The sequence below is a fragment of the Salvelinus namaycush genome, chromosome 3, assembly GCF_016432855.1.
Source record: "Salvelinus namaycush isolate Seneca chromosome 3, SaNama_1.0, whole genome shotgun sequence".
NCBI classification, from domain to species: domain Eukaryota; kingdom Metazoa; phylum Chordata; class Actinopteri; order Salmoniformes; family Salmonidae; genus Salvelinus; species Salvelinus namaycush.
In genome coordinates, this window is record NC_052309.1 from 1662820 (window position 1) to 1684139 (window position 21320).

At 41.7% G+C, this 21320-nt stretch overlaps 1 protein-coding gene across 1 annotated transcript in view; it reads right to left on the reverse strand.

Moving 5' to 3' along the window:
* Window positions 1-11455: 11455 nt before the first annotated feature.
* The window catches only part of ccbe1 (collagen and calcium binding EGF domains 1), a 107309-nt gene continuing 97444 nt past the window's right edge, over window positions 11456-21320 (reverse strand). The window contains exons 9-11 of the mRNA XM_038988755.1: window positions 20402-20437; window positions 15967-16002; window positions 11456-12593 (exon numbers count right to left, since the gene is read on the reverse strand). Coding sequence (XP_038844683.1) covers window positions 12180-12593; window positions 15967-16002; window positions 20402-20437 — 486 coding nt within the window. The 3' untranslated portion in view covers window positions 11456-12179. The remainder of the gene's footprint in view (window positions 12594-15966; window positions 16003-20401; window positions 20438-21320) is intronic.

Here is a 21320-nt window from a genome sequence, read left to right on the forward strand (position 1 = left end):
ACCTCTGTTCTATCCTCCTAGTAAACCTCTGTTCTATCCTCCTAGTAAACCTCTGTTCTATCCTCCTAGTAAACCTCTGTTCTATCCTCCTAGTAAAACCTCTGTTCTATCCTCCTAGTAAACTGTTCTATCCTCCTAGTAAACCTCTGTTCTATCCTCCTAGTAAACCTGTTCTATCCTCCTAGTAAACCTGTTCTATCCTCCTAGTAAACCTCTGTTCTATCCTCCTAGTAAACCTCTGTTCTATCCTCCTAGTAACCTGTTCTATCCTCCTAGTAAACCTGTTTCTATCCTCTAGTAAACCTGTTCTATCCTCCTAGTAAACCTGTTCTATCCTCCTAGTAAAACCTGTTCTATCCTCCTAGTAAACCTGTTCTATCCTCCTAGTAAACCTGTTCTATCCTCCTAGTAAACCTGTTCTATCCTCCTAGTAAACCTGTTCTATCCTCCTAGTAAACCTGTTCTATCCTCCTAGTAAACTGTTCTATCCTCCTAGTAAACCTGTTCTATCCTCCTAGTAAACCGCTGTTCTATCCTCCTAGTAAACCTGTTCTATCCTCCTAGTAAACCTGTTCTATCCTCCTAGTAAACCTCTGTTCTATCCTCCTAGTAAACCTGTTCTATCCTCCTAGTAACCTGTTCTATCCTCCTAGTAAACCTGTTCTATCCTCCTAGTAAACCTCTGTTCTATCCTCCTAGTAACCCCTGTTCTATCCTCCTAGTAAACCTCTGTTCTATCCTCCTATAACCTCTGTTCTATCCTCCTAGTAAACCTCTGTTCTATCCTCTATCCTCCTAGTAAACCTGTTCTATCCTCCTAGTAAACCTGTTCTATCCTCCTAGTAAACCTGTTCTATCCTCCTAGTATACCTGTTCTATCCTCCTAGTAAACCTGTTCTATCCTCCTAGTAAACCTGTTCTATCCTCCTAGTAAACCTCTGTTCTATCCTCCTAGTAAACCTGTTCTATCCTCCTAGTAAACCTGTTCTATCCTCCTAGTAAACCTGTTCTATCCTCCTAGGTAAAACCTTTTCTATCCTCCTAGTACCTCTGTTCTATCCTCCTAGTAAACCTCTGTTCGTATCCTCCTAGTAAACCTCTGTTCTATCCTCCTAGTAAACCGCTGTTCTATCCTCCTAGTATAAACCTCTGTTCTATCCTCCTAAGTAAACCTGTTCTATCCTCCTAGTAAACCTCTTGTTCTATCCTCCTAGTAAACCTCTTGTTCTATCCTCCTAGTAAACCTGTTCTATCCTCCTAGTAAACCTCTTGTTCTATCCTCCTAGTAAACCTGTTCTATCCTCCTAGTAAACCTCTTGTTCTATCCTCCTAGTAAACCTGTTCTATCCTCCTAGTAAACCTCTGTTCTATCCTCCTAGTAAAACCGCTGTTCTATCCTCCTAGTAAACCTCTGTTCTATCCTCCTAGTATACTGTTCTATCCTCCTAGTAAACCTCTGTTCTATCCTCCTAGTAAACCTCTGTTCTATCCTCCTAGTAAACCGCTGTTCTATCCTCCTAGTAAACCTGTTCTATCCTCCTAGTAAACCGCTGTTCTATCCTCCTAGTAAACCTCTGTTCTATCCTCCTAGTAAACCTCTGTTCTATCCTCCTAGTAAACCCTGTTCTATCCTCCTAGTAAACCTGTTCTATCCTCCTAGTAAACCTCTGTTCTATCCTCCTAGTAAACCTCTGTTCTATCCTCCTAGTAAACCTCTGTTCTATCCTCCTAGTAAACCCCTGTTCTATCCTCCTAGTAAACCTGTTCTATCCTCCTAGTAAACCTGTTCTATCCTCCTAGTAAACCTCTGTTCTATCCTCCTAGTAAACCTCTGTTCTATCCTCCTAGTAACCGCTGTTCTATCCTCCTAGTAAACCGCTGTTCTATCCTCCTAGTAAACCTGTTCTATCCTCCTAGTAAACCTGTTCTATCCTCCTAGTAAACCTCTGTTCTATCCTCCTATAAACCTGTTCTATCCTCTAGTAACCTGTTCTATCCTCCTAGTAAACCTGTTCTATCCTCCTAGTAAACCTCTGTTCTATCCTCCTAGTAAACCTCTGTTCTATCCTCCTAGTAAACCTCTGTTCTATCCTCCTAGTAAACCTCTTGTTCTATCCTCCTAGTAAACCTCTTGTTCTATCCTCCTAGTAAACCTCTGTTCTATCCTCCTAGTAAACCTCTGTTCTATCCTCCTAGTAAACCTCTGTTCTATCCTCCTAGTAAACCTCTGTTCTATCCTCCTAGTAAACCTGTTCTATCCTCCCTAGTAAACCTCTGTTCTATCCTCCTAGTAAACACTGTTCTATCCTCCTAGTAAACCTGTTCTATCCTCCTAGTAAACCTCTGTTCTATCCTCCTAGTAAAACCTGTTCTATCCTCCTAGTAAACCTCTGTTCTATCCTCCTAGTAAACCTCTGTTCTATCCTCCTAGTAAACCTCTTTTTCTCCTCCTAGTAAACCCTGTTCTATCCTCCTAGTAACCTCTGTTCTATCCTCCTAGTAAACCTGTTCTATCCTCCTAGTAAACCTCTGTTTCCTATCCTCCGAGTAAACGCTGTTCTATCCTCCTAGTAAACTCTGTTCTATCCTCCTAGTAACCTCTGTCTATCCTCCTAGTAAACCTTTTCTATCCTCCTAGTAAACCTGTTCTATCCTCCTAGTAAAACCTGTTTCTATCCTCCTAGTACCTGTTCTATCCTCCTAGTAACCCTGTTCTATCTCCTAGTACTTATCCGCCTAGATACCTGTTCTATCCTCCTAGTAAACCGCTGTTTCTATCTCCTAGTAAACCTCTGTTCTATCCTCCTAGTAACCGCTGTTCTATCCTCCTAGTAAACCTCTGTTCTATCCTCCTAGTAATACCTCTGTCCTATCCGCCTAGTAAACCTGTTCTATCCTCCTAGTAAACCTGTTCTATCCTCCTAGTAAACCTGTTCTATCCTCCTAGTAAACCTCTGTTCTATCCTCCTAGTAAACCCCTGTTCTATCCTCCTAGTAAACCGCTGTTCTATCCTCCTAGTAAACCTCTGTTCTATCCTCCTAGTAAACCTCTGTTCTATCCTCCTAGTAAAACCCTGTTCTATCCTCCTAGTAAACCTCTGTTCTATCCTCCTAGTAAACCTCTGTTCTATTCCTCCTAGTAAACTCTGTTCTATCCTCCTAGTAAACCTCTGTTCTATCCTCCTAGTAAACCTCTGTTCTATCCTCCTAGTAAACCTGTTCTATCCTCCTAGTAAACCTGTTCTATCCTCCTAGTAAACCCTGTTTCTATCCTCCTAGTAATACCTGTTCTATCCTCCTAGTAACTCCTGTCTATCCTCCTAGTAAACCTCTGTTCTATCCTCCTAGTAACCCCTGTTCTATCCTCCTAGTAAACCTCTGTTCTATCCTCCTAGTAAACCGCTGTTCTATCCTCCTAGTAACCTCTGTTCTATCCTCCTAGTAAACCTCTGTTCTATCCTCCTAGTAACCCTGGTCCTATCCTCCTAGTAAACCGCTGTTCTATCCTCCTAGTAAACTCTGTTCTATCCTCCTAGTAAACTCTGTTCTATCCTCCTAGTAAACCTCTGTTCTATCCTCCTAGTAAACCTCTTGTTCTATCCTCCTAGTAAACCCTGTTCTATCCTCCTAGTAAACCTCTGTTCTATCCTCCTAGTAAACCTGTTCTATCCTCCTAGTAAACCTCTGTTCTATCCTCCTAGTAAACCTCTGTTCTATCCTCCTAGTAAACCTCTGTTCTATCCTCCTAGTAAACCGCTGTTCTATCCTCCTAGTAAACCTCTGTTCTATCCTCCTAGTATACCTGTTCTATCCTCCTAGTAAACCTCTGTTCTATCCTCCTAGTAAACCTCTGTTCTATCCTCCTAGTAAACCGCTGTTCTATCCTCCTAGTAAACCTCTGTTCTATCCTCCTAGTATACCTGTTCTATCCTCCTAGTAAACCTCTGTTCTATCCTCCTAGTAAACCTCTGTTCTATCCTCCTAGTAAACCGCTGTTCTATCCTCCTAGTAAACCTGTTCTATCCTCCTAGTAAACCGCTGTCTATCCTCCTAGTAAACCGCTGTTCTATCCTCCTAGTAAACCTCTGTTCTATCCTCCTAGTAAACCTCTGTTCTATCCTCCTAGTAAACCCTCTGTTCTATCCTCCTAGTAAACCTCTGTTCTATCCTCCTAGTAAACCTCTGTTCTATCCTCCTAGTAAACCTCTGTTCTATCCTCCTAGTAAACCTCTGTTCTATCCTCCTAGTAAACCTCCTGTTCTATCCTCCTAGTAAACCCTGTTCTATCCTCCTAGTAAACCTGTTCTATCCTCCTAGTAAACCTCTGTTCTATCCTCCTAGTAAACCTCTGTTCTATCCTCCTAGTAAACCGCTGTTCTATCCTCCTAGTAAACCTCTGTTCTATCCTCCTAGTAAACGCTGTTCTATCCTCCTAGTAAACCTCTGTTCTATCCTCCTAGTAAACCTCTGTTCTATCCTCCTAGTAAACCTCTGTTCTATCCTCCTAGTAAACCTCTGTTCTATCCTCCTAGTAAACCTCTGTTCTATCCTCCTAGTAAACCTCTGTTCTATCCTCCTAGTAAACCTCTGTTTCTATCCTCCTAGTAAACCTCTGTTCTATCCTCCTAGTAAACCTCTGTTCTATCCTCCTAGTAAACCTCTGTTCTATCCTCCTAGTAAACCTGTTCTATCCTCCTAGTAAACCTCTGTTCTATCCTCCTAGTAAACCTCTGTTCTATCCTCCTAGTAAACCTCTGTTCTATCCTCCTAGTAAACCCTGTTCTATCCTCCTAGTAAACCTGTTCTATCCTCCTAGTAAACCTCTGTTCTATCCTCCTAGTAACCCTGTTCTATCCTCCTAGTAAACCTCTGTTCTATCCTCCTAGTAAACCTCTGTTCTATCCTCCTAGTAAACCTCTGTTCTATCCTCCTAGTAAACCTCTGTTCTATCCTCCTAGTAAACCTCTGTTCTATCCTCCTAGTAAACCTGTTCTATCCTCCTAGTAAACCTCTGTTCTATCCTCCTAGTAAACCTGTTCTATCCTCCTAGTAAACCTCTGTTCTATCCTCCTAGTAAACCTCTGTTCTATCCTCCTAGTAAACCTGTTCTATCCTCCTAGTAAACCTGTTCTATCCTCCTAGTAAACCTGTTCTATCCTCCTAGTAAACCTGTTCTATCCTCCTAGTAACCCTGTTCTATCCTCCTAGTAAACCTGTTCTATCCTCCTAGTAAACCCTGTTCTATCCTCCTAGTAAACCTGTTCTATCCTCCTAGTAAACCGCTGTTCTATCCTCCTAGTAAACCTCTGTTCTATCCTCCTAGTAAACCTCTGTCCTATCCTCCTAGTAAACCTGTTCTATCCTCCTAGTAAACCTGTTCTATCCTCCTAGTAAACCTGTTCTATCCTCCTAGTAAACCTCTGTTCTATCCTCCTAGTAAACCCCTGTTCTATCCTCCTAGTAAACCTCTGTTCTATCCTCCTAGTAAACCTCTGTTCTATCCTCCTAGTAAACCTCTGTTCTATCCTCCTAGTAAACCCCTGTTCTATCCTCCTAGTAAACCTCTGTTCTATCCTCCTAGTAAACCTCTGTTCTATCCTCCTAGTAAACCTGTTCTATCCTCCTAGTAAACCTGTTCTATCCTCCTAGTAAACCTGTTCTATCCTCCTAGTAAACCTCTATTCTATCCTCCTAGTAAACCGCTGTTCTATCCTCCTAGTAAACCTGTTCTATCCTCCTAGTAAACCTCTGTTCTATCCTCCTAGTAAACCTGTTCTATCCTCCTAGTAAACCTCTTGTTCTATCCTCCTAGTAAACCTCTTGTTCTATCCTCCTAGTAAACCTCTGTTCTATCCTCCTAGTAAACCGCTGTTCTATCCTCCTAGTAAACCTGTTCTATCCTCCTAGTAAACCTCTGTTCTATCCTCCTAGTAAACCTGTTCTATCCTCCTAGTAAACCTCTGTTCTATCCTCCTAGTAAACCTCTTGTTCTATCCTCCTAGTAAACCTGTTCTATCCTCCTAGTAAACCTCTGTTCTATCCTCCTAGTAAACCTGTTCTATCCTCCTAGTAAACCTCTGTTCTATCCTCCTAGTAAACCTCTGTTCTATCCTCCTAGTAAACCTCTGTTCTATCCTCCTAGTAAACCGCTGTTCTATCCTCCTAGTAAACCGCTGTTCTATCCTCCTAGTATACCTGTTCTATCCTCCTAGTAAACCTCTGTTCTATCCTCCTAGTAAACCTCTGTTCTATCCTCCTAGTAAACCTCTGTTCTCCTAACCTCCTCCTAGTAACCTGTTCTATCCTCCTAGTAAACCGCTGTTCTATCCTCCTAGTAAACCTGTTCTATCCTCCTAGTAAACCGCTGTTCTATCCTCCTAGTAAACCTCTGTTCTATCCTCCTAGTAAACCCCTGTTCTATCCTCCTAGTAAACCTCTGTTCTATCCTCCTAGTAAACCTCTGTTCTATCCTCCTAGTAAACCTCTGTTCTATCCTCCTAGTAACCTCTGTTCTATCCTCCTAGTAAACCCCTGTTCTATCCTCCTAGTAAACCCTGTTCTATCCTCCTAGTAACCTGTTCTATCCTCCTAGTAAACCTCTGTTCTATCCTCCTAGTAAACCTCTGTTCTATCCTCCTAGTAAACCGCTGTTCTATCCTCCTAGTAAACCGCTGTTCTATCCTCCTAGTAAACCTGTTCTATCCTCCTAGTAAGCCTCTGTTCTATCCTCCTAGTAAACCTCTGTTCTATCCTCCTAGTAAACCTCTTGTTCTATCCTCCTAGTAAACCTCTTGTCTATCCTCCTAGTAAACCTCTGTTCTATCCTCCTAGTAAACCTCTGTTCTATCCTCCTAGTAAACCTGTTCTATCCTCCTAGTAAACCTCTGTTCTATCCTCCTAGTAAACCTCTGTTCTATCCTCCTAGTAAACCTCTGTTCTATCCTCCTAGTAAACCTGTTCTATCCTCCTAGTAAACCTCTGTTCTATCCTCCTAGTAAACCTCTGTTCTATCCTCCTAGTAAACCTCTGTTCTATCCTCCTAGTAAACCTCTGTTCTATCCTCCTAGTAAACCTGTTCTATCCTCCTAGTAAACCTGTTCTATCCTCCTAGTAAACCTGTTCTATCCTCCTAGTATACCTGTTCTATCCTCCTAGTATACCTGTTCTATCCTCCTAGTAAACCTGTTCTATCCTCCTAGTAAACCGCTGTTCTATCCTCCTAGTAAACCTCTGTTCTATCCTCCTAGTAAACCGCTGTTCTATCCTCCTAGTAAACCTCTGTTCTATCCTCCTAGTAAACCTCTGTTCTATCCTCCTAGTAAACCTGTTCTATCCTCCTAGTAAACCTGTTCTATCCTCCTAGTAAACCTGTTCTATCCTCCTAGTAAACCTCTGTTCTATCCTCCTAGTAAACCCCTGTTCTATCCTCCTAGTAAACCTCTGTTCTATCCTCCTAGTAAACCTCTGTTCTATCCTCCTAGTAAACCTCTGTTCTATCCTCCTAGTAAACCCCTGTTCTATCCTCCTAGTAAACCTCTGTTCTATCCTCCTAGTAAACCTCTGTTCTATCCTCCTAGTAAACCTGTTCTATCCTCCTAGTAAACCTGTTCTATCCTCCTAGTAAACCTGTTCTATCCTCCTAGTAAACCGCTGTTCTATCCTCCTAGTAAACCGCTGTTCTATCCTCCTAGTATACCTGTTCTATCCTCCTAGTAAACCTGTTCTATCCTCCTAGTAAACCTCTATTCTATCCTCCTAGTAAACCTCTGTTCTATCCTCCTAGTAAACCTCTGTTCTATCCTCCTAGTAAACCTCTGTTCTATCCTCCTAGTAAACCTCTGTTCTATCCTCCTAGTAAACCTCTGTTCTATCCTCCTAGTAAACCTCTGTTCTATCCTCCTAGTAAACCTGTTCTATCCTCCTAGTAAACCTCTGTTCTATCCTCCTAGTAAACCTGTTCTATCCTCCTAGTATACCTGTTCTATCCTCCTAGTAAACCTGTTCTATCCTCCTAGTAAACCTGTTCTATCCTCCTAGTAAACCTCTGTTCTATCCTCCTAGTAAACCTCTGTTCTATCCTCCTAGTAAACCTCTGTTCTATCCTCCTAGTAAACCGCTGTTCTATCCTCCTAGTAAACCTGTTCTATCCTCCTAGTAAACCTCTGTTCTATCCTCCTAGTAAACCTGTTCTATCCTCCTAGTAAACCTCTTGTTCTATCCTCCTAGTAAACCTCTTGTTCTATCCTCCTAGTAAACCTGTTCTATCCTCCTAGTAAACCTCTGTTCTATCCTCCTAGTAAACCTGTTCTATCCTCCTAGTAAACCTCTGTTCTATCCTCCTAGTAAACCTCTGTTCTATCCTCCTAGTAAACCTCTGTTCTATCCTCCTAGTAAACCGCTGTTCTATCCTCCTAGTAAACCTCTGTTCTATCCTCCTAGTATACCTGTTCTATCCTCCTAGTAAACCTCTGTTCTATCCTCCTAGTAAACCTCTGTTCTATCCTCCTAGTAAACCGCTGTTCTATCCTCCTAGTAAACCTGTTCTATCCTCCTAGTAAACCGCTGTTCTATCCTCCTAGTAAACCGCTGTTCTATCCTCCTAGTAAACCTCTGTTCTATCCTCCTAGTAAACCCCTGTTCTATCCTCCTAGTAAACCTCTGTTCTATCCTCCTAGTAAACCTCTGTTCTATCCTCCTAGTAAACCTCTGTTCTATCCTCCTAGTAAACCTCTGTTCTATCCTCCTAGTAAACCCCTGTTCTATCCTCCTAGTAAACCTCTTGTTCTATCCTCCTAGTAAACCTCTTGTTCTATCCTCCTAGTAAACCTCTGTTCTATCCTCCTAGTAAACCTCTGTTCTATCCTCCTAGTAAACCTGTTCTATCCTCCTAGTAAACCTGTTCTATCCTCCTAGTAAACCTCTGTTCTATCCTCCTAGTAAACCACTGTTCTATCCTCCTAGTAAACCTGTTCTATCCTCCTAGTAAACCTCTGTTCTATCCTCCTAGTAAACCTGTTCTATCCTCCTAGTAAACCTCTGTTCTATCCTCCTAGTAAACCTCTGTTCTATCCTCCTAGTAAACCTCTGTTCTATCCTCCTAGTAAACCTCTGTTCTATCCTCCTAGTAAACCTGTTCTATCCTCCTAGTAAACCTGTTCTATCCTCCTAGTAAACCTCTGTTCTATCCTCCTAGTAAACCTCTGTTCTATCCTCCTAGTAAACCTCTGTTCTATCCTCCTAGTAAATCTCTGTTCTATCCTCCTAGTAAACCTGTTCTATCCTCCTAGTAAACCTGTTCTATCCTCCTAGTAAACCTGTTCTATCCTCCTAGTATACCTGTTCTATCCTCCTAGTATACCTGTTCTATCCTCCTAGTAAACCTGTTCTATCCTCCTAGTAAACCGCTGTTCTATCCTCCTAGTAAACCTCTGTTCTATCCTCCTAGTAAACCGCTGTTCTATCCTCCTAGTAAACCTCTGTTCTATCCTCCTAGTAAACCTCTGTTCTATCCTCCTAGTAAACCTGTTCTATCCTCCTAGTAAACCTGTTCTATCCTCCTAGTAAACCTGTTCTATCCTCCTAGTAAACCGCTGTTCTATCCTCCTAGTAAACCGCTGTTCTATCCTCCTAGTAAACCTGTTCTATCCTCCTAGTAAACCTGTTCTATCCTCCTAGTAAACCTGTTCTATCCTCCTAGTAAACCTCTGTTCTATCCTCCTAGTAAACCTGTTCTATCCTCCTAGTAAACCTGTTCTATCCTCCTAGTAAACCTGTTCTATCCTCCTAGTATACCTGTTCTATCCTCCTAGTAAACCTGTTCTATCCTCCTAGTAAACCGCTGTTCTATCCTCCTAGTAAACCTCTGTTCTATCCTCCTAGTAAACCGCTGTTCTATCCTCCTAGTAAACCTCTGTTCTATCCTCCTAGTAAACCGCTGTTCTATCCTCCTAGTAAACCTCTGTTCTATCCTCCTAGTAAACCTCTGTTCTATCCTCCTAGTAAACCTGTTCTATCCTCCTAGTAAACCTGTTCTATCCTCCTAGTAAACCTGTTCTATCCTCCTAGTAAACCTGTTCTATCCTCCTAGTAAACCGCTGTTCTATCCTCCTAGTAAACCTGTTCTATCCTCCTAGTAAACCTGTTCTATCCTCCTAGTAAACCTGTTCTATCCTCCTAGTAAACCTGTTCTATCCTCCTAGTAAACCGCTGTTCTATCCTCCTAGTAAACCTCTGTTCTATCCTCCTAGTAAACCTCTGTTCTATCCTCCTAGTAAACCTCTGTTCTATCCTCCTAGTAAACCGCTGTTCTATCCTCCTAGTAAACCGCTGTTCTATCCTCCTAGTAAACCTCTGTTCTATCCTCCTAGTAAACCGCTGTTCTATCCTCCTAGTAAACCTCTGTTCTATCCTCCTAGTATACCTGTTCTATCCTCCTAGTAAACCTCTGTTCTATCCTCCTAGTAAACCTCTGTTCTATCCTCCTAGTAAACCTCTGTTCTATCCTCCTAGTAAACCGCTGTTCTATCCTCCTAGTAAACCGCTGTTCTATCCTCCTAGTAAACCGCTGTTCTATCCTCCTAGTAAACCGCTGTTCTATCCTCCTAGTAAACCGCTGTTCTATCCTCCTGGTAAACCTCTGTTCTATCCTCCTAGTAAACCTCTGTTCTATCCTCCTAGTAAACCTGTTCTATCCTCCTAGTAAACCTGTTCTATCCTCCTAGTAAACCGCTGTTCTATCCTCCTAGTAAACCTCTGTTATCCTCCTAGTAAACCTCTGTTCTATCCTCCTAGTAAACCGCTGTTCTATCCTCCTAGTAAACCGCTGTTCTATCCTCCTAGTAAACCGCTGTTTTATCCTCCTAGTAAACCTGTTCTATCCTCCTAGTAAACCTGTTCTATCCTCCTAGTAAACCTGTTCTATCCTCCTAGTAAACCTGTTCTATCCTCCTAGTAAACCGCTGTTCTATCCTCCTAGTAAACCGCTGTTCTATCCTCCTAGTAAACCTGTTCTATCCTCCTAGTAAACCTGTTCTATCCTCCTAGTAAACCTCTGTTCTATCCTCCTAGTAAACCTCTGTTCTATCCTCCTAGTAAACCTCTGTTCTATCCTCCTAGTAAACCTCTGTTCTGTCTACCTCCAGAAGAGAGAGGGAGAGAGAGACGAGGAAGAGTGGAGCAGGGATTTGAAGGTTATCCTCATCACACCCCATCTCTGCCCCCTCTCCCCCCTCCCCCCTTTCTCCGTCTCCCACCCCTCTCTCTCTTCCCCCTTTCTCCGTCTCTCCCCCCCCTCTCTCTCTCTTCCCCCTTTCTCCGTCTCTCCACCCTCTCGCTTTGTCTCTCTCTCTCCACCCTCGCTCTAGCTCAAGCCTAGCCAGTCTTATCTCTTACTGCTCCAGCATGACATAAGTAAAAACAGATGGAATACATGTTTCTGTTATTACTGCATTTATTTTCCAGTTTCTTTACATGTCTGATTTATGTTTGAATTGTAAAATACCCACTTTTGACCACATAAGCCTAGACTTGGATCTGCTCAAATATAATATGGTGCCACTTAAAAACACTGGAATATTCAATTTCTTGAAAAGTTGCTCAATCTATCTCCAGTGGTACTCTCCATGACCTTTCTTCTTCTTTCTGTCAAGGACCATTCTCCTGGAGGCTCGGCAGCCATAGCAACCACTTGGCTTTGGAGGAGTGTTACACACTTACTTAGCAGCCATAGCAACCAGAAACAATCCTTGGCTAGTGTGGCTGAGGCAACGAACAAACAAAGCTGAGGTGATTAGGAGCAAAGAAATCGAGTTACATATTCTATCTAGGATTTAGGGGTAGGGCGAATTGGACTCTGAATTGGACTATTCTCATGTGTGCATGAGTCTATAACAGGGTGGAAACCACATTTAAGCAAGAAAGTTAACATTTGAGACATTAACATTTAAATAAAATGTATCAGGAGTGAAATGCTGTTGAGCTAAGAAGACATTCAAGTCCATAACTGTAATACCATTTTTTTAAACTAAAATATACATTTACAATCCTATTTATAATATAAAAATAGAGATTTTATGAAAAAAAAACCCAAATACATTCTGACTTGAGTGACTTTAAGCAGTTCAATAAAAAATACTTTGATATTAATATTTACAAAGAAATACTGAAAATCTGCCTCAAATTCAAAACGTCCAATCCAAGTCTGAGTCTGTTGTTGAGGCTCGCATGGGTTTCCTCTTCCTGTTCCTGTCCTCTTCCTTCCTGCGTGGTTTGTAGTCTTCTCCAGAGTTGCCCTTGGCAACATTTCGTGTTTTGTAATCCTTTGGTTTGTCTTCTCCAGAGCCAATGTCCACCAGGATATCTTGGTTCTCCCTCCAGCTGTCAGGCGATTGGTTGTCCCTCCAGCTCTCTGGGCCAACCATGTGGACCTCCCTCCCAGGCGACTGGTTGTCCCTCCATGTATCTGGGACCCCCACAGGGAACTCCTCTCCAGGAGAATGCATGAGTCTGCCGAACACCTTGCTCTGTAGCTCAACGATATCGTTACGGATGTCAGCCATCAACAGCAGCAGGAAGTCAAAGGATCCGGGAGGGCCCTAGGTCAAGAAATCAAAAGAGGAGGTCAATAACATACCACTGTCATTCACAGTTGTGGTCAATTCCATTTCAGTTCAGTAAGTTCCCGGAAGCAAACTATGCATTCCAATTGCAATTGTCCATGTGGAATTTAAATGTCTGTTGACTTCCTGAATCGAATTGGAACTGCTGTTAGTGTGTTCTACAGGATCACACCTCATCTCAAAGGATTTTACTTATTTTTTTGTCAAGGGGGGGGGTGGGGGGGGGGGGGGTGGATGACTGTCATTAATCTGGTGCTTTGATTTCACTCTATGATGAGATGTTAAGAGACTGGGCGTTTGTTCCTTGACCTCTGAACCTTCTGGGTTCACCGTGGCAAAACTGTACCTCTCGCCAACCCTCCCTTCATCCCCTCCTCCCTACCTCCACCCCTCTATTCTCCCGCCATCACCTCCTCTCTCCATGATCTGACCTACAGATGTGTGTCTGGAATCCAGCATTCGAAATCCAAAACATCCTGGAAAACTGAATGTGAAAGATGTGTAGGGATGGCCTCGACCCTCTCTCTTCTCGCTACCTCTCGGACATTACTGATGATATTTCAGAGGTGGTGCGTGTGGACTATGGATCTCAACACTGACAGAGAACAGCCTGTAGAGCTTTGGTCACGCAGCATGGAATCTGTAACATCACAACTCAGTTGGAGACTGAGTGTACAAAACATTAGGAACACCTCCCTAATATTAAGTTGCACCCACTTTTGCTCTCAAAACAGCCTCAATTTGTTCGGGGCATGGACTCTACATTCCACAGGGATGCTGGCACATGTTGACTCCAATGCTTCCCACACTTGTGTCAAGTTGGCTGGATGTCCTTTGGTTGGTGGACCATTCTTGATACACATAGGAAAGGGTTGAGCGTGAAACCCAGCAGCGTTGCAGTTCTTGACACACTCAAACCGGCACCTACTACCAGCATCTCAGAGTGCTATCAAACTTGTATGGCTCACTTAATAAAGGATCGGACCCTTTTAAAAAAAAAATCTCCTAAAATGACATACCCAAATCTAACTGCCTTTAGCTCAGCACCTGAAGCAAGGATATGCATATTCTTGATACCATTTGAAATGAAACACTTTGAAGTTTGTGGAAATGTGAAATTAATGTTGGAGAATAACACATTAGATCTGGTAAAGGATAATACAAAGAAAGAAACATGCATATTATTATTTATGTTTTGTACCATCATCTTTGAAATGCAAGAGAAAGGCCATAATGTATTATTCCAGCCCAGGCAAAATGTAGATTTTGGCCACTAGATGGCAGGAGTGTGTGTGCAAAGTTTTAGACTGATCCAATGGACCATTGCATATCTGTTCAAAATGTTATATCAAGACTGCCCAAATGTGCCTAATTGGTTTATTAATACATTTTCAAGTTCATAATTGTGCACTTTCCTCAAACAATAGCATAGTAGTATTTCATTATAATAGCTACTGTAAATTGGACAGTGCAGTTAGATTAACAAGAATTTAAGTTTTCTACCAATATCAGATATGTCTATGTCCTGGGATTTGTTTTTGTTAATTACAACCTCATGCCAATCACATTAGCCTACGTTAGCTCAACCGTCCCGCGGGGGGACACACCGATCCCGTAGGAGGTTAGTTTACGTCAGCATCTTGGAGTGCTATCAAAGTTATGGCTCACTTAAAGTTTCCGTACAAAATCTGAAGAAAATATGCACATCCAGGTGCTTTCCACAGGTGCTGGAGTTGTAGGAAAACTCCTGGAAAACAGAAAGGAAACCGCCGCACACTGCTGCTCCTGCTCCCAGGTGATATTTATTAACAACGTTTCCACCCTTAGGTCTTCATCAGGCATCCATATCCCAGGTGGGGGTGGAAGGTCCGATAAATAGGGGCAGTACTCAGTGACATCACTTCCTGAAACAGGAGGTAAAAAATGTATAACATAGTTTCCCAATATTAACATTCAATGTATCAAAATATATGATCATACACAGAGAATGTGATCAATATTTATAGTAATATACATACAATATTCAATTCTTTGAGCACCACAGCAATATACGGACAGGTGAGAGAGAAAAATCTGGTTGCTGCTCATTTTGTGCAAGCTGGACATCATATTAGTTCTCTGAGATACATTGGAATAGAAATGGTCAAGATGTCCTGCAAGGGAGGAGACATCGAGGAAACTTCTTCTAAGGGAATCTTTCTGGATCCACAGGCTCAACACACTGTCTCCTCTTGGCCTTAACGAGAAGTTTGACTTGAAACCGTTTTTATAGTTTCAATAAATCTAAATTCTGTTTAAAAAAAATCCTAATTGAATATTGTATGTATATTACTAGAAATATTGATCACATTCTCTATGTATGATCATATATTTTGATACATTGAATGTTAATATTGGGAAACTGTTATACATTTTTTACCTCCTGTTTCAGGAAGTGATGTCACTGAGTACTGCCCCTATTTATCGGACCTTCCACCCCACCTGGGATATGGATGCCTGATGAAGACCTAAGGGTGGAAACGTTGTTAATAAATATCACCTGGGAGCAGGAGCAGCAGTGTGCGGCGGTTTCCTTTCTGTTATTCACTTAAAAGTTTACCTCAGCATCTCGGAGTGCTATCAAACTTATATGGCTCGATCGGGCTTCGACCCCTGGTATCATATAAAACGCACATAAGATGGGGAAAATGTGTAGAATTGCAGGAGCTTTAAAATGGCTAAACGTTATCTCCGCCAACAAGCGGGGTGTGAACAGTTTGGGGTTGCATGGGTTGCTAGGTGGGGGATTGTTACATCACCGATAAATGCCAATATCCATCCGGACCTTTGCCACCTGGGAAATTTGTGTGACCAGTCCGTCTCATATAGTACTTGAGTACCTCTGTACACCATGCAGGGTGGTTGAAGGAAGACAGAAGAGAGAGAGTGTGTGTGTGTGTGTGTGTGGGCATGTTTAACTATTCTTGTGGGGAACAGAAGTCCCCAAAAGAATAGTAAACAAACAAAAATTTGACTAACTGGGTACATTTTGTTGGTCCTCATGAGGTCAAATGCTATTACTCGGGGGTTTTAGGGTTAAGGTTAGAATTAGTGTTAGGGTTAGAATTAGTGTTAGGCGCTATGGTTAGGTTTAGGGTTAAGGTTAGGGTAAGTGTACGGGTTAGGGAAAATAGGATTTTGGATGGGACTGAATGAATTGCGTGTCCCCACAAAATTAGCTGTACAAGACTGTGTGTGTGTGTGTGTGTGTGTGTGTGTCATGGTGCATAACAGTATATCACTGACTGGTATATTGTAAGGTAGTTGAATGAAGACAGAAGAGTGGCATCAAAACAGAGTCTTCACTTACTGGAGGTCCAGAAGGTCCAGGAGCCCCCGTCTCCCCCTAGAGAAACAAAACCAATATTGTGTTAAGATGAGTTACAGCTACAGAGCAATAAGGCAGGAGAAGACAACATTGACTGTCTTCTCCGTATATTGTCATTACCACACGGGAGATGAAAGTTCATTTTGAGTAAAGTTCAAAAACCTTGTTAATCCAGATGTTTACTTTATTGTTGGTAAATTAGAGCAAAGAAACAGATTAATATCTTTCAGTCTATGTATTAATATTGTAGCAGTATTGTACCATAGTAATAACCTGGGCAAGACATACTGAACAAAAAATATAAACACAACATGCAACAATTTCATAGATTTTACTGAGTTACAGTTCATTTGAGGAAATCAGTCAATCGAAATAAATTAGTTCCTAATCTATGGATTTCACATGACTGGGAATACAGATATGCACATGTTGGTAAAAAAAAAAAATGGGCATCGGGATCTCGTCACGGTAGTTTTGTGCATTCAAATTGCCATTGATAAAAATGCAACTGTGTCCGTAGCTTTTGCCTGCCCATACCATAACCCCACCGCCACCATGGGGCACTCTGTTCACAACGTTGACATCAGAAAATAGATCACCCACACAACGCAATACACGTGGTCTGTGGTTGTGAGGCCGGTTAAACGTACTGCCAAATTGTCTAAAACAACATTGGAGGCGGCTTATGGTAGAGAAATGAACATTACGTTCTCTGGCAACAGCTCTGGTGGACATTCCTGCAGTCAGTATGCCAATTGCATGCTCCCTCAACTTGAGACATCTGTGGCATTGTGTTGTGTGACAAAACTGCACATTTTAGAGTGGCCTTTTATTGCCCCCAGCACAAGGTGCACCTGTGTAATGATCATGTTGTTTAGTCAGCTTCCTGATAAGCCACACCTGTCAGGTGGATGGATTATCTTGGCAAAGGAGAAATACTCACCAACAGGGACGCAAACAAATTTGTGCACAAAATTTGAGAGAAATATGTTTTTTGGGCATATGAAAAATTTCGGGGATATTTTATTTCATCTCATGAAACACGGGACCAACACTTTACATGTTGCGTTCATATTTTTGTTCAGTGTAGCTTTTCAGACCATTTAAGTCCATAAGCCTAAACTGTCAATGGTTGTGTAACCATTGTTTTGCAAAAAACTCGTGAAAAATATCCTCTTAACTTTTAAATCACAACCGTTGTGTCAAATGCATGGTGCGTTGTGTACATCAACGTGCAACCTGAGTGGGTACGGGCCTAATAATGTAGCATTAGTGTAAGTATAGCATATTAATAACCTGGGCAGTATAGACACAGCTATCCAGCCCATTAAAGCCATGTGATAGAGGAGGATGGGCATTGTGCTGTGTGGCCTGGATGGAGCCGATATGGACCTGACTACTGAGCTTATTAGCTGAACACGGGTCAGACAGGGGCTGTGTAAATGTTACACCAGATGTTTTAGATTTTTGATTCGGGAGCCTGATAAGCAGAATGTTGAAATCTTTCATACATCAACGGATACCCAAGTCATGGTGGATCATAAAAAGGTACTGTGTAAAAGTTAGAGCAATGTAAGCCGTTTCATAAGCTGCCCGTAATCTAACCAAACACCTAATGCAGAATCGTAAGGTACTGGTTGAAATGTAGAACAACGTATCAGTAAACGATTCCATACGCTATCCATATCTCTAATCTAACCAATCACCTACCCAATATCAGTAAGGTGTTCCATTAGCTATCCATATCTCTAATCTAACCAATCACCTACCCAATATCAGTAAGGTGTTCCATTAGCTATCCATATCTCTAATCTAACCAATCACCTACCCAATATCAGTAAGGTGTTCCATTAGCTATCCATATCTCTAATCTAACCAATCACCTACCCAATATCAGTAAGGTGTTCCATTAGCTATCCATATCTCTAATCTAACCAATCACCTACCCAATATCAGTAAGGTGTTCCATTAGCTATCCATATCTCTAATCTAACCAATCACCTACCCAATATCAGTAAGGTGTTCCATTAGCTATCCATATCTCTAATCTAACCAATCACCTACCCAATATCAGTAAGGTGTTCCATTAGCTATCCATATCTCTAATCTAACCAATCACCTACCCAATATCAGTAAGGTGTTCCATTAGCTATCCATATCTCTAATCTAACCAATCACCTACCCAATATCAGTAAGGTGTTCCATTAGCTATCCATATCTCTAATCTAACCAATCACCTACCCAATATCAGTAAGGTGTTCCATTAGCTATCCATATCTCTAATCTAACCAATCACCTACCCAATATCAGTAAGCTGTTCCATTAGCTATCCATATCTCTAATCTAACCAATCACCTACCCAATATCAGTAAGCCGGTCCATTAGCTATCCATATCTCTAATCTAACCAATCACCTACCCAATATCAGTAAGCTTTTCCATTAGCTATCCATATCTCTAATCTAACCAATCACCTACCCAATATCAGTAAGCCGGTCCATTAGCTATCCATATCTCTAATCTAACCAATCACCTACCCAATATCAGTAAGGTGTTCCATTAGCTATCCATATCTCTAATCTAACCAATCACCTACCCAATATCAGTAAGCTGTTCCATTAGCTATCCATATCTCTAATCTAACCAATCACCTACCCAATATCAGTAAGCTGTTCCATTAGCTATCCATATCTCTAATCTAACCAATCACCTACCCAATATCAGTAAGGTGTTCCATTAGCTATCCATATCTCTAATCTAACCAATCACCTACCCAATATCAGTAAGGTGTTCCATTAGCTATCCATATCTCTAATCTAACCAATCACCTACCCAATATCAGTAAGGTGTTCCATTAGCTATCCATATCTCTAATCTAACCAATCACCTACCCAATATCAGTAAGGTGTTCCATTAGCTATCCATATCTCTAATCTAACCAATCACCTACCCAATATCAGTAAGGTGTTCCATTAGCTATCCATATCTCTAATCTAACCAATCACCTACCCAATATCAGTAAGGTGTTCCATTAGCTATCCATATCTCTAATCTAACCAATCACCTACCCAATATCAGTAAGGTGTTCCATTAGCTATCCATATCTCTAATCTAACCAATCACCTACCCAATATCAGTAAGCTGTTCCATTAGCTATCCATATCTCTAATCTAACCAATCACCTACCCAATATCAGTAAGCTTTTCCATTAGCTATCCATATCTGTAATCTAACCAATCACCTACCCAATATCAGTAAGCTGTTCCATTAGCTATCCATATCTGTAATCTAACCAATCACCTACCCAATATCAGTAAGCTGTTCCATTAGCTATCCATATCTGTAATCTAACCAATCACCTACCCAATATCAGTAAGCTGTTCCATTAGCTATCCATATCTCTAATCTAACCAATCACCTACCCAATATCAGTAAGCCGGTCCATTAGCTATCCATATCTCTAATCTAACCAATCACCTACCCAATATCAGTAAACTGTTCCATTAGCTATCCATATCTGTAATCTAACCAATCACCTACCCAATATCAGTAAGCTGTTCCATTAGCTATCCATATCTCTAATCTAACCAATCACCTACCCAATATCAGTAAGCTGTTCCATTAGCTATCCATATCTCTAATCTAACCAATCACCTACCCAATATCAGTCAGCCGGTCCATTAGCTATCCATTCTCTCATCTAACCAAACACCCAATATCGGGGACATATCTACAAAATACTCCTCAGTACGTTTTTAGTGCACTAACTTACCCAAGTATTATATATAATATTAGTATTTTGTACCTTATTACAGCCGCATTGCATGGTGGCTAGCGCTTTCTAATTAAACGTTATTGTAAAATGTATACGTGTCATGTCACCTTTAGACCAGGTGAGGGCATTATCAGGTGGAAGAGTTGACCAAACACAGCTGAAGGAAAGAGATAAAAGCTGCTTCGATGCAGGAATGCACTGGGAATTCAATTCCCAAAATAGCCTCTGTTAGAGACTTTGTCTAAGTCCATAGTAGTCATAGATATGATGTTAAACATAATCTTCCAACATTTTTTAAATATTTACATTCCATACAACAAAAAAAAAAAAAAACTCTGCGGCTAAAACGAGACATTGGCCAGATCCAGATGAAAAACAGTCAAGACTAGCCTGATTCCAGATCTGTTTGGCTTGACAAGGATTAACCATAGGAGTTAATTGACGAGACAGCACAAACTGATCTGGGACCAGGCTAGAAGAGAGCTAGAGATTAGGGAGGATGCTCCAAGTTTGTGTTCCAAATGGTACCGATTCCATATGTAGTGCACTCCTTTTAACCAGAGTCCTATGGGTCCCTAGTCAAAGTAGTGGACTAGATAGGGAATTGGATGCGGTTTGGGATGTAGCTCAAATCATGCTCTACCTTGATGCCATCTTTTCCTGGAGCCCCCGCAGGACCCTGTATGAGACGAGAGAAGACATCACAGATCACATCATTTAACCATTCATTGTGTCCAGTCACATCTAGGGTCCAGCTACATTTCAATGACTTTAGCATTTAAGGGCAAAGAATCTCTGTATCTCCTCTCCATACAGTCACCATCAAAGGGCACCGGGGACAGAGAGCTGGGACCTCCGCCACATTCAGATCCAGACTGATTCGTATTGTGCCACACTGAAATGTACACCACCCATCACACACACTCACTCTGTGCCCAAAGCCCAGTTACGACCTGGGCTCAAATAGTATTCGAAATCATTTCAAATACTTTATCAGTGCTTGATTGTGCTTCACTGGCTTAAGGGACCAATAGAATAGCCCCAAAATCCCCCCCCCCCCCCAAATGGTCAAAGTCCTTATTTGAAAGATTTCTAATAGTATCTGAACCCAGGTCTGATGAATACAGATCAGCATGAAAGGCTCAAGGAGCCACTGCAGAGCAATACAGAACACAGTAGAGTGTGATTCCATAGCATATAGAACATTTCTCTACAGTATAAACAGTGGCATAGTTCTCTGAGCTTAATGTCATGCGTCACTGAGGACCCTTGGTGTTGATACAGTAGGTTAGTGTTTCAACAATTCAGGTGACAAAATTGAGTTGTAATACTGAGACTTGCATGACGGCGGAACAAAAACGAGCCCAATGCGTTGTAATGTAAAACATTGACATTTTACCCTGTTTTTACTCACGAGTGGCACAGCGGTCCAAGGCACAGCATCTCAGTGCTAGAGGTGTCACTACAGATCCTGGTTCGATTCCAGGCTGTATCACAACCGGCCGTGATTGGCACAATTGGCCCAGCGTCGTCCGGGTTAGGGTTTGGCCGGGGTAGGCCGT